Below are 20,419 nucleotides of genomic sequence, written 5' to 3'. Positions count from 1 at the left end.
CAACTCCACAAGGGGGATCACATTGCCAAGGAAGGTGACGACCAGACCAGTGCCCCAATCTCACTTATTTATGTTTTTTAGTTCGATATCTCTACTAAGATTGAGAGAAATTCGAACAAGCTATAATTGTGCACTTACTCCAGCTAAATGATAAAGCTTGTTGGGAGTTTTCATGGCTTCAGAGTGGAAGAAAGAGTTTCCGGTAAGTAAACAGTGACAGTGGTGGTGGGGACAAGCGGTGAGTTCCCTAATGAAGCAACGTCTCACCTCACCCTCACTCAAGAAGAAGACTCTGGATGCTTCAGCCAAGTCATCCATGGAGTTGTTGGTTTCATGCTGTAAAATCATAAGATTCCATGCCCAAATTGCATAAAGGATTAAGTTATAAGAAACTAAGTAAATCTATATATATTTTGATTACTACAGTACATAATTAATTTATTTTGGTGAAAAGATATAAAATATTATGCTAAAGGATGGTGTATAAGGATACATAATTATCATATAATTCATACAAAATTATATGAATCATATTTATTTTGTTAATTAATTAAGATTGATAATATGGTATTTTCTTAATTTTCGTTAAAAGATATTGATAAAATTGAAATATAAGGAGGTAATAAAGGTGTTTCTAAAACAAAGAGAAGTGATTATGAATTTTATTTGTCTTAAAAAAAATAATTTATATTTATATATTTTATTGATAAGAAAGAGCAATATAGATATAAGATTTAATACATATGATGGCCTCTTAATAATTAAAAATATGGTATTTAGTTTTTAATATATAAAATATCAAGATTCGATATCTTAATTATTAAAAATTATTAATTTAATTTTTTATTATGATGGAACGTTAACGCATACATAGACACATTTGTTTTGGCAAGTGAATGCCACGTTAATGAGACACATCAAATTAAATTTAATACATAAATATGATATTTAGTCCCTTAACAATTAAAAAAATTAGCATTTGGTCCCTTAACAATTAAAAAGAATTAACATTTGATCCCTGGTATGAAAAAAAAGACCAAATTTGATTAAAAAAAACTAAAATTTTATAAAAGACCTTAAAAATATAAAAAAAAAAATTGAATTTCATAAAACCTAAAATTTTTATAAAAACTAAAATTATTCAAAAAAAATTGATAGGTTTATTTTGTCATTTCTTGTTTAAAATCTCATTTGAGAGTATATGAACAAGATTTATGGATTTAATAAAACTTTTGTTGTTTTTTATTTGAATTCTTGTTATCACAATTTTTATTAGATTTTTTTAATATTTTTAAATTTTTAATGAGAATTTTGGATTTTTAATGAAATTATTTTTAAATTTTTTTAGGTCTTTTTTTTTTATAAAATTTTAGGTATTTTATGAAATTTAGATTTTTTAAATTTTTTTATAAAATATAAGTCTTTTTTCATATCAGGCACTAAATATCAAATTTTTTAATTATTGATCGACTAAATATTATATTTATATACTAAAATTAATCTGATGTGTCTTGCTTACGTGATATCTACGTGACGTAAATAATAACTCTGTTTACTCTTAATCATAATAAAAAAATAAAATAATAATTTTAATAATTAAAATACTAAATTTTAATTATTTGCACGTAAAAATCAAACATAATATTTTGGCGTTTTTATTAAGGCTAGATATAAACTTTGACGCCCATACGTATGCGTATCCGAAGGTTGCGGAATTAGCGAAGAGATAACATAGTTCACGAAATCTATGATTGAGCAATTGAAGAGAGGAATTTATGTATGAATAATTTGATATACCTTTGTGTATATTTTGGACTATATAAAAATATATTAATGATAAAAATATCTTTTACGAGACGTATAGAAACATGTGAGATGCATGAAGACTAAAGGTATTTTGATTATAATATTTTTTTATATAGTACAAAATATATAAAAATGATATGCATTTGGATGATTCTTTTATGGGTCGACATTTTCTAAGAAAGTCCATTGTCTCCACTCTCCCCCTCTCCGGTAGTAGGCTGTAGACAGCCAACCAAACCCGTTTACTTCTTTCTTCCTCCTCCTACTTTGCAGGCATCGCATTCTATCTATGCCGTTCTCGTCCCGCAATAGCAATCGCCGTACGTTGTTAATGTCTTCTCCCCCCCCTCTACCCATCCCAAATTGATTTCCACTACTTTATAGTAAGCTTCCAGGAAGTTCGTCGTATGATGTTTCGGAATTAAGAGTTCATTTCCTGACTCAGCTTCATACGTCGCTTCTTCTTCTTCTAATGGAGAAGAATGAACGTTTGGTTTTGGCCCTAGTCCTCGTTTGTGCATCGTTGAGTTTCTCCGCCGCCCCTGCTGCTGCTGATTGCTCCAATGGACAATGCAAGGTACGTACATAGGTCTCTCTTAATTTCTTTTTTTTCTGGCTGGTTTGTGAAGCTTGCCTTCGATGGGTCCTTTCCAATCTGATTGATGATCATAATGAATTGGGGTGTGGGGTGTGTGTGTGTGCAGCTGCTGGATGAGTGCCGATCGGACGCTGATTGCGAAACCGGGCTGTACTGCTTCTCTTGTGTTCAAGGATTTTCAGGCTCCCGGTGTGTAAGATCCGCCATCACCGACCAGTTCAAGCTCCTCGTAAGCCCTCCCCTCTTCCAGACTCTGCAATTAATAATCCTCACAAATATTCACATCAATGTCATGAACTAAGTAAAGCAATCATGCTCACATCATGTTTCACCTAACCCTAACCCTAGAGCTGCTAGGCCAGTTAATAATTGGTAGGCCTGTTCACACTTTTAGTTTCACTCCTTATGGTGGTTCATCTATTGCTGGAGCTGCACAAACTAACTCGAAGCTTCCATAATTCAACTGATTCATTATTTCTAGTTCCTTAGTTTTCATGTATTCTCTACAGTCCCAGTTCTGAGTCGCTGCATGCAACAGCAATTCATCATAAAAGATTGGATGGAACTTTTTACATTGGGTGTCAGCTTGATATCCAACCCCACCCCACCTAGGGGGATTAAGGCTTGCGATTATTGTTGTGTCGGGTGTCTAATTTTATCGAACTTTTTGGCAGTCCTAATTTTGGATCAATCACTGTAATGCTAACTTTCACAGTTTCACTTCAAAGCTTAATTGCTCTGTTTTATTTTGTTGGGGGATAGAATAATTCTCTCCCATTCAACAAGTACGCATTTCTCACAACCCACAATGCCTATGCCATCGATGGGGAGCCATCTCACACTGGAGTTCCCAGGGTTACAGTTACAAACCAAGAAGATACTATTACACAACAGCTCCAGGTGAGCTCCTTTATATCCTCCAAATCTTTTTCAGAACACTTTTTGTTGTGGAATCATAAGCTTGATTTTGAACTGGGATTGCTGGTTTTCAGAATGGTGTTCGAGGATTAATGCTCGATACATATGATTTCAAAGGAGACGTATGGCTGTGCCATTCTTTCGGGGGGCAATGCCATGACTTCACCGCATTTGTGAGCTCTGTTTTGCTTCTTTCTATTCCTTTGCTCTCTTGTTTTCCAAACAAAATTAATTGCATTAGTACTCTTATTATAGCAAAAAAAGGGGTCAGTTATGATTTTAAAAGCTGTCTCGGAACTTACTCTGAATATGCTGCATGTTCAATGAAATGCCTTCAAAAACTGTTGGCAGATAATCTTAGTTCTTTTCTTTCACTTTCTTCCCTTCCAAACAAAGTTTACTGCAATTAGCATTGCCATTGCAGGAACCAGCCATAGACACTTTGAGGGAGATTGAAGCCTTCTTATCTGCAAATCCATCAGAAATTGTCACCTTGATCTTAGAGGACTACGTCCAGGCCCCAAATGGGTTGACAAAGGTCTTCACGGATGCTGGATTGATGAAATACTGGTTTCCATTGACAAGCATGCCCAAAAATGGTCAAGACTGGCCTCTGGTTAGTGACATGGTTGCAAAAAACCAAAGGCTTCTGGTGTTTACTTCAGTCAAGTCCAAGCAAGATAGTGAAGGGATTGCTTATCAATGGAACTTTATGGTGGAAAATCAATGTGAGAAGCCTATATAACTCCCTCTTGTTTTATCACATGATATTAGGGCCGAGAATTGACCTGATAGCCCACAAAGCTCACTTAGCTTATGAGCTTTATATGGCTTAAGATCAGACCTAGGCCCATAAGGCACAAGAACTATAAAGAAAGCTGGGCTTGCTTGAAAACAGATTGAAGTGTAAAGAAGGCGGCATTTGTTGATGAACTTGGTAAAAAAGATCAAATCTTTCACCTCTAGTTTATGTGGTTTTTCTAACTTTACTTCAATGTTTGTTGTCGATTTTGAATTGGATCATTTCAGGCTCTCAAGTCAACACAAACTCTTCAAATGATTTTATATGCAAGTTTTTTTTAACTTGTGTTTATCCACAATAAGCACAAAAACATTTGACAATCTCCTATAAATTATGTGCATAGATGGGGATGGAGGAATGAATGCGGGAAGTTGTCCTAACAGGGGAGAGTCGTCACAGTTGGATGACAAGAGCAAATCACTAGTTTTGGTAAATTACTTCAAAACAACCCCAATCAAGCTCACAACATGTGCTCAAAACTCTGGGGATCTCATTAACATGCTCAAAACTTGCTACGGTTCTGCTGGTAATCGATGGTCTAATTTCGTTGCTGTTGATTATTACAAGGTATTAATCACTTAACTTCCTCCGTTAACATCAAATTGTTCTTGCCTAAATTTAATCCCATGCCATAGATGCTCAACAGTGTGAATCTTTGATGTGGTTTGTATGTTGATTATGCAGAGGAGTGAGGGAGGAGGAGCTTTTCAAGCTGTAGATACCTTAAATGGGAAGCTCTTGTGCGGGTGTGATGATGTTCATGCTTGTGTGGTAAGTCTGGAATATTCATACATAACTCCATCCATCTACTTCTTTTTCTTTTCTTGCTGAAAAGCCATAATTGAATAAATAGGTGCTCTTTAAATACAAAGATTATACATAATGACGTGGTAGTGGTAGTATTATTTTTCTGATTATTGTCATTCTTGTGTGCTTTCTTTTTTCCTAATATATGGAAATTAATGGCTTTGTCACTGGCTATGGAATAATTATTTGTACGGTGTTACATTTGAATAGCTCATCCTCACCTTTTGTTTCTCTAATTGAAAGTTCTATATATCATACTCTGAAACAGTTAAATTTTCTAAGGATTAAAACTGAGACCTCGTAAACTTGGTTATATGTAAATTTTTATTGGGTATTTGCTTGATTTGGTTTTTATTTTTGATTAAATCTAGAACTAAACCTAATAGAAATGTGAGAAGATTACTTCTTTGTAACCGAAAAGTCACAAATTTGAGATGTGCAAACAGTCTGATAATATGGTCTACAAAAATGAACTTTCTTAAGACTCTTGCAAATTCAACACTTCCCCCATTCCAATTGTGTCAAAAGAGAAATTGATGATAGCTTTTGGTTTTTTGCAGCCAGGATCTACATCAGGGGCTTGCACACCCCCGGCTTGATAGCAAATCAAGAGAAATTGAGAGGATATACTTCTAACAAAAAACTTCACTTCGTAATTCATCTTAAATTCTCATGATTCAACTGGAAGCAATTGTCAATTTAGCATGCTTCATAGTGACACCAAATACTGGTTAGGAATTGTAAAAGAACTGGCACGTTATTGTTGAGAAATGAGCTTTGCATATATTGCAAATGATCCTGAAATGTCTTTCATGAATTGCTTGTGAATTTACATGAAATGATTTTTCAATATCTTTTGATATTCTAGAAAGTGTTCCATTTTTGGTTTTTCTTTTTTTTTTTTCCCTCTTCCACCCCCTTGTTTGGATTGCTTTTTGCTTGAGTTCAAACCACAGAATGGGATCCCCCACATACCCAGGCCAGATTAGTTTGGCAACAGTCTGTCCTTTTGTCCTCATCATTAAATGATTGAGCTTTTCCCTTGGATTATCAAATCGACCATTATCCAATTGTGATTTTCTTGTTCTTTCTTTATTCTTCCCTTTCCCCTCGATAAGGATTGAAATTATTGAACACGATGGCAGGAGGGTTTTGGAAATTGGAATAGTAGCATTGAAAGCTATAACTGGTCTGAATCTTGTCACTTCTACAATTTCCATTTAGTTTTAATTCAATTTTTATTATATATATATAGCACATTAATATGTTATTATGATGTGTGTGTGTGTATGAAGCATGTGAGAAGGTGGTAGGGTAGAAGGTAAAGCATGCACATTCAACATTGCTAGGTATTAGAATACTAATCATACCAAAAAAGTGATTAACCTAAGACTTATTCTATTACCAACATGCTTTACATTGTCAAGGATAATGCGCTTCATGTTATTGGTAGATTGGATGCAGCATTTGGAAATTATTTATTTTGTTTAAGGTTGGGTGTTTTTTGAAAATATTTCTGAATTATATATAGAATCTTAAGTAATAATTTGGAAAGCCATATATAATAAGAAAGGATAAGTTTAATATTTGCTTGGCAATTAGGAGTGTCCCATGTTGTTGTTTGTGACATGCATCCATTTGATCACATGGATTAGGCACCCCACCATGGATCCCTAATGTGGGCCGAAAGACCAAAATAATAATTATTGTATTGTAAATTTGAAAAAGAAGATTAAAAGGTGGTATGTATTGTAATGCAAAACCAATAGAAAATTTATTTTCATTTATGTCTACATGTGTAATTTTATTTTATTCACTTATTGCGTAAAGGAGACACTTTAATTTTTTTTTTAAATTCAAAAATTAAAAGAGGTAAATTTCTTCAAAAGTTTTGTAATTTTGGGATACTCAAACTTTTTTGTAGTTTTATTTTTGACTGAGAATCCTCTTTAATATTGAAAAAAATTAAATTTATATGTCAAAAAAGAAAATGACCATAATGCCCCAATTCCTCTTAACCAATTACACACATTTTTATTACTACAAATCAATTAAAAATTAAAGAGCGAGAGAAAATAGCACCAATTGATTATTTGAGAAGGAAAAATAAAAAATTAAAAAGATGTAACCACTGACTGAAAAAGAAAATAAGAAAATTCTACGATTAGAAGCACAAAGATAATATTTGAAAATTCAATCAAAAATCATACTTTGCTTCCTACGATTCAAAGATAAAGCAAAGATAAAGTGTAAACTAATTTGTTTTTGTATTTCAAAGATAAATTATATTTTACATAGATTTTGGATTAATTCACTTTAGACTTCTTTAAAGATAAATTAAGATTTTGTTTAGATTCACGATTAGAGTTAGTGGTCAATGGTCACATTTTTTTATTTTTTTCTTTGTTTTTTCTTCCCAAATCATCAAGTTGGCGGCACCTTTCTAGTAAATTTGATATTTTTATTTTTGATTAATTTATAATAATAAAACTGTACGCAAGTTTAAAATTAATTGAAATATTGTGGTCGTTTCCTTTTCTAATGTAAAATTCTACTTTTTTTTTTTATCAAAAAAATTGTGCCAAAAGGATTAACACCGTGTTGTTGGATGCTTTATTAACATATTAATAATAACCTAATTGATTTACATTTATAAATCTGTTGAAATAATAAGCCAATTTACAGCCAGGAGACCACACAACCTCAACCCACAAAGTGATGTTTGTGAATCTTGGCATCACTAATTTACAACTTTAAATGAAGAGAAAGGAGAAGCAATTAAGCATCTAAACAAATATAATTGAGGGCCTTTTAACACATGGGGGGTTCTTTTCGAGTGGATCCAACTAAAAGCAATGATTCTTCTGCATTATGCTGTTGGACGGAAGCACACTCTTTTGGGCACAGCTTATAGCTTCCTATTCATAGTCCTTCGCCAACTTACAATTTTGTTCATCGTTAAGTCCATTGCATTGCCAACAGGGGCAGAAGTACATGTACTTAAAAGGCGGGCAATGGTCCCCCCCCCTCCCTCCCTCAACTTTTAAAATTATAATAATTGAATATTATACATATAAATATTATGTCTTTTAATATTTACTCTAAAAGAATTTAAAATACAGACATGAAATTTTTATTCTCTAACCCAAAGTCATTCTCTAATACAGACATGAAATTATGTAATTTTATATAATATGCAGGGACAAATTTAGGGGGCAGCACGAGCTGCAACCTTCCCAGATTCAGCTCTCCCCTAGTCTAGCTCATTTGGGAGGAGGAGGGTTGAAATGATTTATAGATCTAAGATCAATCTTCTTTTAGATCTGTTTCTAAATTCGGATGAGATTTAGGATTAGATTTATGGGGAAGTGTTTGTGGTGAACAAGAGAGGTGATTGTTGATGAGTAAACTGAGGAGATATATTGGAGAATGCTATTATGTCAACAATACTTTATGATAAATCCCTACGTGTTGTAGGTAAGCATACTTTGCATGCCACTGGTGTAATGTAATGTGTGAGATTAATTAGATTATTATTTGAATACATATTAATTGACATAATAGTTTATATTAAGGTTTTAGAAAAAAAATAATAATAATTACTTGAAAAAGAAAAGTTGCCTTTACCTGCCTGCATTAGAACTCAATCATGAATAGCTCACAAGTGATGGGAGTTAAAAAAAGCCAAATGGCTGACCATTTCATCCACAGTGAACAAGAAAGCAATGCTTGCGCTCATGAAACACCACCAAGTATCAAATCTGCAGCCACACAAACTTGGGGAGGACAACTAGTACTGAGGGTCTCATGAAACACCACCCAGGGACATTTCACTGTCTCATGTGACGTTTCAATGTCTTAACAGCTCAATTCAGTCAGTCTCCCAACAGGACCGAAGAAGCAAAATAACAAAATAGAAAAACGACCCCATTTTAAACATCTTCATCGATTTAATTATTTTTATTTTTGTAGATAATGTTTATTAAAATAAAAATAAAATATGAAATGATCAAAATAAATTTAAGAATTATTCTAATATATTAAATGTTTTAGAAATCAAATCAACTTACAACTTGAGCTGAATGAAATCGAACCAAAAATTTCAATCAAATTGATTCGATTATTTTGATTGGATCGAAACGTTGCTCACCCTACCCATTTCAATCTACTTATCATAGCGAAATGAATCCTGGGTGACTTAAAAAGACTTCTTTTTTTTCTGATCTGAACTGAATAGTTGTAATTGGGCAATGCGATAATTGAAAGAAAACAAAGGAAAGGGGAGGGTCCGGCCAGAACAGAAAAGAACAAAATAGAGGCCCTCGTGCAAACTGGAATCCTCTTTAATGCATTCATTGCATTCACATCACATATATTCAATGTGCTTTTCCACGCGTACGTGTGGCTACTGCACATTCTTCTCTTATCAACAAACATGCTCTCATTTATTTTCTTCCTTCCTAACGTCATGATATATATATATTATATATAACATTATTTGTTTTCTTCTTCTTTTTCTTTTTTTTGTCTAACCCCAAAATGAAGAATTGAATTTATCTAATTTCAAAATGAAGAATTGACCTCCATCATTGAGAGATCGCTGGCCGTCTAATCCAGAGGCGGTGGCCCACGGCCAATGAGCCACCACCACTCCGCCAAACTCATCAGAATTAAAATAAAACAAAAATCAAAGAGCAACTGTCCGCGTCCATCGCTTCTCTTCCTGCATCTATCAGGTTCCTTTTCCCTTTGTCGGCAACACCAACACGTTTGATTTCCGTTTTCCCCCGTATTTACTTTGAACATATTTGATCTTTCCTCTTCCATGTGTGTATATAATATATAATAATGCTGTAAAAATACAATTACTTCATCAAATCGCAAGGAAATAGTGTCCGTACCTGAATGAATAAGCGCCTAACGCGAGATCTGTTCGCCAGGGATGTGCCGGCGGATCTGAAAAGCGTTCTTTCAGGTCGCCGTCGGAATTAAATTTTTGTGCCGCCATTGCCTTTGGCTTTGGCTTTGGGACAAAAAGACACTGATTGATTGCCGTGATTTAGCGAGAAGAAGAGTCAGAGCGAAAGAGAGAGAGAGAGAGAGAGAGAGAGAGGAGAGCGGAAGGGATGAATCGCCAGTTACGAGACAAAAGGCAAGCGTCTTGTTGTGATCTCAAGCACACGTCGCGTTCATCCCTCCGATTAGACTCCACGTCGCCGTCGTCATCACAGGGAACAACTTTCTATACGCCAATTTTTCCCTTTCATCCGTTCCGTATAAAACTGTCACCACCGTTTCCTGTTTCTCATTATTAATTTTGATAAATAATAATTTTTATAACACGAGAAACTCGAAACCACACTAACTATAACTTTTATTTGAATTATCTTTTTTTTTTAAAAACAAATTATAATTCATTTGTACCCCTTAGATGACAAATAAGTTAGATGCGAGTCAAATTTAAGACTTAATCTCTCGAATAGTCACAAATAATTACATAATTTAATATAAATATATAATTAAATTTTTGAACACACGTCGTAAATCTTTGCGTCATGTATTAACAACATTTAAGACACACACCACTTAAATTAATGATTAGATATAACATTTGTGATGTATTAATGGTAGGGGGGGGGGGGGGGGGGGGGGGGGGGTCGAGACTTAAGACACGAGCCATTAAGATTTATGTTTAGGACCTCCAAAAAGGGGAGGTCCAAAATTACAACAACAGCTAGCTTTGAAGCTTCAGTGCTTTAGGGGGTTGTTGCACTACCATCGAGAGGGGAGCCCCAAAAGTGTAGTGATAGCCAACCTTGCTGCATTGCCACTAAGAGAGGGGCCCAAAATCATATTTTTTAAGAAGGCTAGGCACTGCCTCAGACTCTCGCCTACTTCTCTCTCTCTCTCTCTCTATATATATGATTTCTCCTTAAATTATATTTTTTAACAAAATTGATGAGAATGAAATTGAAATAGATGAAATTATCTATAGCAGAATTTTTTAAAATTAATTATTTTCTTTAGAAAAAAGAATTATTTTTCCTATTTAGTTTTTTTTATAATGTAGAAAAATTAAAATTACTTGATGATGGTAATTTGAAGAAAATTTGTTTAAATTTTAAAATTTTTCTAAAATATGATATACTATTTGATATTGATGATTTATATTTATTTTTAAAATTACAAATTTTAAAAGAAATTTTAATCATAAAAATAAAAACACGATACTAAATTTTATAAAAAGATTTTTTTTTTTCCTAGTACATGGATAGCTTAAAGAATATTATTAATCATTTTTATTAATGTAACTTCAATTGAAAGAAGTTTTTTAAAATTAAAATTAATAAAATCTTATTTACGTTCAATTATGTCACAAAAAAATTAAATAATTTGACTATATTATTAATTAAAAAAATTACTTTCTAAATTAAAATATAAAATTTTAATTAGTAATTTTATATTTAAAAAATATTTTTTTAATAAATTTAATTATTTTTTAGAAGTCCCCTAGTAATGGCCTAGGGCGCTCAAAGCCCTTGAGCCGGCCTGATTAATGGGTTTGTGATGAATTCAAATGATGAAGATGAAATTGGAAATATTTGGACTTTTATTAGAAATTGCATTGTGGCTAAACAGTGTGTGTTTTGTTTTGAAGGCTTTGCCTTGTGGCTAGGAATTCAGTGATTTAACAGCTCCCGAGTCGTCGTCGTCGTCGTCGTCGTCATCATGAATTATCGTAATCTTAATCCGGTGGCTCGTCGCAGCCGACACCAGTGGTTCTGTTCGCATGTGATCTTCGAGGCTTTGATGACGTCGAGTATTCTAAACAAATGGCATTCCTACTGGGAATTACAGCCGACCGCTTTCAGTCTTAGTCTCAGACGGCTGCATTTGACAATTGTCAGTCTACCTGGGAGGTTGGATTCATAGTTAAAAACTTCTTCTACTACTCATTTGAATATAATCTCCCATGTTTTGGAGTTTCGGTTTAAGTACTTTTTATTTATTTTTTTATTTTTTGTTAAATTGTCAATATTCATCAATTAGATGAGATTAGCACAAAATTACATTTAATCTCTCTAATTAAAAAAATTAAAACTAAAAGTATAAAATAAATAAAAAAATCATCGATCAATATTAAGATAAGTTCTATCTATTAGATGCAACTATTGTTGAAACCAATAATTGAAAGAGAAAGAAAAGGAAGGAAAGAAGAGAAAGACGACCAACCATAATTTCTTTAGCTTTCGTTTTGTTGACCTTAGTTTTCATGTCGCCATCGACTCCTTTTTTAGATTTATCGTTGTTGAGGCTAAGTCTGACTATACCGCTAACAAATTTCTCTATCAAATTTGGTCATTGAGGACCAGTCTAACCAACTCTTTTGTTAGATCCATTTCTCTTTTACTTGTTTGCACGCCATCACTAGAACCATCATCATTTTCTCTGTCTAAACATTACTATTAAAGTTGCCTCACACTGCCTCTCTCCTCTTTTCTTTATCCTTGAGTTCCAACTATGGTTAGAACCATCAAGGTTTCAATATTGGAACCCAATGAGCATGGTTATCAAAATCTCGATTCAACTCTTATAATTTTATGTGTTAGGAATCTCTAAACAACTCAACGCTCGTATAAAATTTAAATTGTAGTAGAATCTGAGTGAATCCTGATTCAACTAGGTAATATCAGTAGAATTTTGAGTTAAACAACGATTTTACCAATTTCAGCTTTCATGCACAGAAAGATTAGAAACAAAAAAAAATTCATCTCTAATTAGAATATTATTAATTCAAATTCGAGGGATACCCTCTGCCTTTACGAACCCTTATCTCTCTCAAGCACCTTCGCCACAGTCTTCTATCGTTCCTCCTTGTTGCATGGTTGTTTGGTGCTAAGTGTTATCGTCGATTTACAACTTCGATTGCTTGGTATTGTTGTTGATTCACAAGAACAAACTACAAGCTAAACCACCGTCAATTCGCATACACAAATTGACGTTTTCGTGCTCGCTTACTGAGTGTCCATTTCCATGTAACACGAATCAATTCACAACTTCGATTGCTCAATCTCACAATCAATAAGAGGGTGTACAACTTCGTATGTTTCTTCTTTTACAATTCTTTATTTGTTTCTTCTTTTCCAATTTCTTGATATGATTCGATTTCTTTTACAATTTCTTAGTATGATTCATTGATCCCCACAGCTTCATTTGCTTATTTTTCATTTGCCTTCATTAATTTGATTATTATTAGTTTCCTTAACTTGAAAGTGAATTATTATTGATTTCCTTAAATAATTGAATGTTTGTTCGAGTTTTTATTATAATTATTGCTTGTAATATTCAAAACTTTCATTATGAATAGATGAATGATGATAAATTGACTTGATATTTAAAAATTTCTTATTATTTAGTATTTTTAAAATTGATAGATGAAGTTATTTTGAAATAAATAACATGTATTTCATTCAAAATAAGGAATAAAGTTAAAATAATCACGTTATTAAATAATATTAATCTATTTTTTATAAAATGATGTCATTATAAACTTATATTTACATAGATCATAGGTTATTTTTAATTTTCTCTAAAATCTTATAATTTTATGATTTAAGTTTAAGATTTGATTTTATGAATTCTCTTTCGATCTTAGTTAAAATCTTTATTTTAACAATCTTGCCAACGAGGGATTCAATATGAGGCTTTTTCTAATTTGACAAAAGTATAAGGGGTAGTGTGGCAATTTAACAAAAGTATAATAACTAATTTGACCAAAAATATACTATAGGGAATGTTTGAACAAAAATGTCCAAATCATATCGGGTATATGAGCAATTTACCCTCGAATATGTTGGAAATGCTACTATATTCAAACATATTATATAAGGTGAAGAATATTTTATATAACATAAATGGTATACCAATTAGGTCACTGATATTTAATATTTTTTTAATAAAATTTATTTATAGACAAAATTATTATATTATTCAATTCGAGTAACGTAACGTTTATCCAACATAGGTAAAATCAAAGAGGGGGCGTGATCCCCTTTCTCCCATGTATGCTCATATCGGATAAATTCGATGCGACTAAAAGAACATTTCTCAATTGATAAATGGTCTAATTAAATGAAATATTTCAATACATTTCATGATGAATTTAAAATATAAGAAAGAAATAAAGATAGGGTTATTTTAAAACATAAATAAAATGTTGAATTTATATGTTGGGTTAATGTTCATTGGAGTAAAATAATTAATTTATATACTCTAAAAGAACAAAAATATTAAATATATATATTTTTAAACTGGTGACACATAAAATTTACCTTATTATTTTATATAATAATGATATGATTTTGGTTGGGTAATTTACATGGGCAGATGAGATGTTGATGAACACGTGAAGCATTGATTCTCTGAATGCGTTGTCTCTCTCTCAACCCTACTTTGGTAAGCATGTGGCTTGATAATATATTATATATATATATATTATATATTATATTTTAATGGTATAAATTTTTTTAAAAAAAATATTTTTATATATCTTATTTAAACATTGATGTTGAACTATCATTTAGTATACGTATGAAATTGTGAAACTCTTTGTGGACGGCCAAACTCATATTTTTTTCTTGTATTTTTATATTTTTATTTTGCATGATTATTTGATTTTTTCATTAATTCAATTATATCATTAGACCATGCAATTTTCAATCAATTGCACACCTTATCAAAATTGAGTTAGTGTGTAACACCTGCACCCTGAAATGCCCAAATTATTCTCATTGTCGACCATTATCTGCCACAACTTATTCCTTTAATGGTTGGCATACATTGGGATATAGAAATTGGAGAAGAAAATGAGTTGAGAAAAAGGAGATTTTACAGAGGGTGAAGGATTAACGAAGATGGTGGTTGGCAATGAGGCTGGTGGCTGGCAACAAGGTTGGGTAGATAGTGTGGCAAGATAAGAAACAGCTAATAATTAGGCAAAAGAGGTAGCAAGTGACGAGTATAGAGAATAGAGGAGAAGGTGCAAGCCAACAACTATGGCAGAAGATGAAGATGACTATTGACTATGGCATACAACAATTGATGGTAAAAAGGCATGGACGATGGCAAAAGGTACAGAGGTCATCGTTGGTGGTAGTGGAAGGCATAGAGGTGAAGGAGTCATCAATCCAGAAAGACGAACTGGTTGAACGGAATATCGGTTGTTGCAATTGAAGAAGAAGACAAATGGTCGAAGGCATCGTCGACTAAGAAGACTATGATAAAAAAAGATGAATCAAGAGGTCTCTTAGACAAGAAAAGACCGACGATTTGTCATGATGATTGAAGAAGACACATGAACAGTCACAATTATCAGAAATAGTGATTGATACGGTCAATGATGACTACGAGGGGCTGATGGTGGTTTGCGACATTGAACAAACCTCCTTCATCCTCTATAGTTGTCGTCGACTACTTCCCTTACTTTGTTGTTGGCTACTTTTTAGATACGATAATTTGAGTATTTTAATGCACATATATTGCATGCTAGTAACGTATGTAATTACTTAAAAAATGTATTATTCAACATATAATCAAAACAACGAGAAATTTAAATAATTATATAAAAAAATATGAAAGCATAAAAATAAAAATATGAGTTCAAAAAATATAAGTTTAACCACACTGAGTGTGCGAGCGAGTGACACACATAAGGGCGTCTTCCCTCCATTCCATTCAAGCCATCAACATGACATCTCGATTCTCCCCATCCACACATGTGGATCCATACCAAATTTGCATCCATATGGGATATGGGATATGGGCTATATGGGCAGGTAGTTGCTCTTCAATCAAAGCAAAAAATTAAAGTTCCCTCCAAGGGGAAGCTCTTCAATTCCCCACTTCTTCATTCAACCGCTTTGCCTGCTAAGATGTGGCGCCCCACATTTATTGTTGCCTCTGCCTTTCTTTTTCATTTACACATTTAGTATTAGTACTGTTTTCTAACTCAAATCTATTAAGTAGAAAATCATTTAAAAGATTGATCTGATGCTACGTGGAGGTGGTGTCACCAACGCAGTCATTTACTACTACCTATGCTTTTATTGCTTGCCCATGGTCCCTTTCTCCAGTTGCTTGCACGCTTCTTTGGACTATATGCTCCTTCTCTCTCTCTCTCTCTCTGCCAATATGCCTATATATATACGCACGCATATAGTATTCTTCTGGCAAGCTGAGACAAGAAGGAGCAAGCCCTCCTCATTGTAACAGCTCTTTCTCTCTCTCTCTCTGTGAAGTGGGTGAGAGGGCAAAATTAGAAATGGCTGTTCTCATGGTGGCTCTTGGCCTTCTGGTCTTGGCGCTTTCTCTTTGCGCAGCTTTGTTGAGATGGAACCAAGTCAAGTACAGCAAGAAAGGCTTGCCTCCCGGCACCATGGGCTGGCCAGTCCTCGGCGAAACCACCGAGTTCCTCAAGCAAGGCCCCAATTTCATGAAAAACCAGAGGGCAAGGTCAAGAAGCATGTTTAAACAACTCACACACACGCATATATACTTGGGAAGATTCATAGATATTTGTGGTTCTTAATTTCTTTGTTGACAATAATGTTGGTTTGTTGGCAGGTATGGGAATTTGTTCAAATCCCACATACTGGGCTGCCCTACCATAGTTTCCATGGATGCAGATGTGAACAGATATGTGCTGATGAATGAAGCGAAAGGGCTTGTTCCGGGCTACCCACAGTCCATGCTTGACATTCTAGGCAAGTGTAACATTGCGGCTGTTCATGGCTCCACCCACAAGTACATGAGAGGGGCATTGCTTGCCCTTGTCAGCCCCTCCATCATCCGAGCCCATCTCCTCCCCAAGATTGATCGCTACATCAGATCCCACCTCTCCAATTGGGACGGCAACCTCATTGACATTCAAGAAAAAACTAAACAGGTTTGATTGCAAAATCCATAACCCACAAAAATCCATCTCCTCAATCTTAGTTAATTTTGCTCATTTCCTCAGTTTTTACTCAGAAGGCAATTCAAACCCAGTTTTTAATTTAGCTTAATTTGCTCATTTTGCATGTTTTCACTCGATTGATTCATACCCAGAAAAACCCACTTTCCAATTTAGCTTCATTTGCTCATTTTCCTCTGTTTTGACATCTTTCCATTTTTGGTGGGTCAGATGGCCTTCCTCTCCTCGCTTAACCAGATTGCTGGTCCAGAATCCGTCTCAATGGCTCTAGAATTCATGCCTGAATTCTTCAAGCTTGTGCTGGGAACTCTTTCTCTGCCCATCAACCTTCCAGGGACAAACTACCACGGAGGATTCCAAGTAAGTTTTCCACACTTCATCTCTGTCTCTTGTTATTTATACAAGTTCAACATGTTCAGTGAATTGACCCTTTTAATTTTAGTTCATGAAATCATCAGAAATAAAGAAAATACACACACACACACACACACACACACACACACACACAGCAACCATAACCAAGCAAAACCCAGTTTTTGGTTGGCTGTGTTGGTTTTCATCTGAGATGGATGTGTGACAGGCGAGAAAGAAGATAGTGAGCATCTTGGAGAAACTTTTAGAGGAGAGAAGAAGAGCTCCTGAAAAGGCCCATAATGACATGCTTGGAATGTTAATGGCTGGTGAAGAAACCAGACACAGCCTAACTGATGAAGAGATAATCGATCAAATGATTACCATCTTGTACTCTGGATATGAAACTGTTTCAACTACTTCTATGATGGCTATCAAGTATCTCCACGATCACCCCAATGTTCTTCAGGAACTAAGAGTCAGTTCCCACTTTCTTTTCTCTGCCTTTAACAATAGATTGCCCATTGTTTTACTTCTTTGTGTTCTTCTGTTTGTGAATCTAACTGGGCTGCTTCTGCTGCTGTTTCAGAATGAGCATTTCGTAATAAGGGAAAGGAAGAGGCCTCAAGATCCAATCGACTGGAATGATTACAAGTCTATGAAGTTTACTAGAGCTGTAAGTGTTCTGAGATATTGATCCAAAATTTCCCGGAAAAGTTCCAATTCCATGAAAAGGGTTGAGCTTAATGAATTGCCATGATGCAGGTGATATTAGAGACATCAAGATTGGCTACCATTGTTAATGGGGTTCTGAGGAAGACTACTCAAGACATGGAGCTCAATGGTGAGCCACTAGCTATCAATAATGTTTTTTACTCCTGATAAGTTTTATATTATGCAAAATGGTCCACTTTTTTTCTTTCTTTTTCCTGAAAAGAGTATTTAGAAGCAGAATAAAGAATGGAATTGGGATCATCTTCTTCATTGGCCCCTACCCTTTAAAGATCCACATGGGAAACCTACCATTCCAGCCAGAACATTCCATTGATGGCCCACGTTTGTTGAACCTAATCATTGAAACAAAGACATTGTTAAGAAAAAGGGGAATGCTTAATCTTCCTTTTTCATCATTCCACCACAAGAGCAAGAGCTTACTTTCCAATATAGATTAAGGTTTGATCAACAAAGTATATATATGGTCACAGCAGTTTCTCTTTTGGTTCTGCAGGCTTTCTAATTCCCAAAGGATGGAGAATATACGTTTACACAAGAGAGATTAATTACAATCCAAACCTCTATCCTGAGCCCTTTACCTTCAATCCATGGAGATGGATGGTAAGTACTGAGTGATCACTCAGAATTTTCAAACAGAATGATGTGACTCATTAATATCTATACATCAAAAAAGAGAAAAGAAAATCTCAAAAAGTGATCTAAATATCTTTGATTAAATCATGCCAAGAAGTAAGACAAGTGATTGATTGGTATATGGCTGCTAAATGCCAGGATAAGAGCTCAGAGTCTCAAAACTATTTCATATTTGGAGGCGGCACCAGGCAGTGCCCAGGAAAGGAACTTGGAATTGCAGAGATTTCTGTATTCCTTCATTACTTTGTAACTAGATACAGGTACCCCCTTGATTTCATTGTCTTTTCTCCTTGTTTTTACTTCACCAGGGTCGATTTTGTACATAATTTTACTCAAAAGGACTCTTTTTCCTTATTTTCTGAAATTGGGTATCTTGAATGCAGTTGGGAAGAAGTAGGGGGAGAAAAGCTAATGAGATTTCCAAGAGTTGAGGCACCAAATGGGCTGCACATTAGGATCTCAAGCTACTAATTTTGTATTGTACAGAAGAGAAGTTGTATAGAATCCTAGAAGCAACAATTAGGGCTGTAAAATGATTTGATCTTCTAACACATTAGAGACTGAATGGAATTGGGATTTTCTCATTTTTGCTAACTTGTTTGTTCAACTCCAAAATCAATCTTAATAGATTTGATGAAAGGCAAGAAAACTTTATCATGTGTAGAGATAGAGATACAAATAGATAATCCTATTAAGATTGTTGTCTCTCTCCCTCTATATATATATATATATATATTAGGTTTATAAGGCGTAGATCCATTTAGAGATTTTTTGGAGATAAGAATTTTAGTCCAAATTAACAAAAAATGCTTGTGTGAAATGTTATTTAGACATTTAAGAGCGTGGTACTAATAACTTAATGTATTTATATACTACATATTAATTAAATATATAATATAATCCAATATAAAAGTGTCATATTTAGTGGTATTTTTAGGTGATGAAGTAACATTTTTTAATTTAAGAAAAGAGAAGACAATTTTTATATAAAATGGCTTTCGGCTGAAAAAAGAACTTGTTGTGGGCTAAAAGCCCAGCAATATGGGTCCAGACAGGCCCATTACAGAAGATTGAAAAATTTAAAAATAACTAATGCAGGCCTTGCAAGCCCATTTACATTTCATTAGGCGATGTGTTTTTGAAACGCAAGATAGGTTTGAGATGGGGGACTAATACGTAAACCTATCAATAAAGTATTTTTTTAAATATTTTTTTTACGTATATTAATTAAAAAATAAAAATTAATTGTGCCAATAAAATTTGAACTCCTAATTTCTTGATGTTAATCCGTTTTTCAAATAACTTTATTACTATACCAATAATTATTTTATTTAAAATTTTATCTAAAAAATTAAAAAGTACACTAGAAGTATCAAACATTATGTAATGAATTTTTATTTAACTTATATATATATATATATGTAACACAAGCCAATTCTCTAATAATTATAAGTCAAATCGAGAACGATATCGATGTTTCTTCAGGGAGTGGTCGGAGACGGGATTACAATGGCAGGGAGCGGCTCCAGTAATGGGTCAGTCCGGGGGGCCGCTAGCACCTACAAGCACTCCGACGTTCGAGTGAGTAAGAAAGTAAAGAAATAACGATGCATCAATAGATTAGAGAGCACAACATACCTTGGCCAAAAGAGCTAGTTGATATAAGAGGAGAAGACGTCATTCTGCATGCATACGTCGTGCATTTGCAAATGATGAGACTAAGTATCTGACGTTGGTGGAGGTTCCCAAGTCGCAATTTGGTGTCAATGAGACCCTCATTAATGTGAATTAGATCCAT

At 33.9% G+C, this 20,419-nt stretch overlaps 2 protein-coding genes across 3 annotated transcripts; both read left to right on the top strand.

The window, feature by feature from the left end:
- Window positions 1–1,961: 1,961 nt before the first annotated feature.
- On the top strand, window positions 1,962–5,766 carry LOC127809207 (PI-PLC X domain-containing protein At5g67130-like). Of its 2 annotated transcripts, XM_052347969.1 has the most exons (9): window positions 1,963–2,126; window positions 2,252–2,383; window positions 2,511–2,633; window positions 3,167–3,304; window positions 3,397–3,495; window positions 3,747–4,050; window positions 4,468–4,691; window positions 4,809–4,895; window positions 5,492–5,766. In XM_052347969.1, the coding sequence occupies exons 2-9, from the start codon at window positions 2,279–2,281 to the stop codon at window positions 5,528–5,530; spliced, it is 1,119 nt and encodes a 372-aa protein (XP_052203929.1). In that variant the 5' UTR covers window positions 1,963–2,126; window positions 2,252–2,278; the 3' UTR covers window positions 5,531–5,766. The 2 variants fall into 2 exon arrangements, with proteins under 2 accessions (XP_052203928.1, XP_052203929.1); XM_052347968.1 differs by having other exon boundaries at window positions 1,962–2,383; window positions 5,492–5,765.
- A 10,336-nt stretch (window positions 5,767–16,102) lies between these two features.
- LOC127810104 (cytochrome P450 85A-like) lies at window positions 16,103–19,281 on the top strand. The gene is made up of 9 exons (XM_052349359.1): window positions 16,103–16,442; window positions 16,554–16,875; window positions 17,113–17,262; window positions 17,483–17,731; window positions 17,843–17,929; window positions 18,019–18,097; window positions 18,482–18,588; window positions 18,760–18,881; window positions 19,005–19,281. The coding sequence occupies exons 1-9, from the start codon at window positions 16,252–16,254 to the stop codon at window positions 19,090–19,092; spliced, it is 1,395 nt and encodes a 464-aa protein (XP_052205319.1). The 5' UTR covers window positions 16,103–16,251; the 3' UTR covers window positions 19,093–19,281.
- The last annotated feature ends 1,138 nt before the right edge of the window (window positions 19,282–20,419 follow it).

This window comes from Diospyros lotus, chromosome 9, assembly GCF_014633365.1.
Source record: "Diospyros lotus cultivar Yz01 chromosome 9, ASM1463336v1, whole genome shotgun sequence".
NCBI classification, from domain to species: Eukaryota; Viridiplantae; Streptophyta; class Magnoliopsida; order Ericales; family Ebenaceae; genus Diospyros; species Diospyros lotus.
This window is presented reverse-complemented; position numbering and strand designations above follow the sequence as displayed.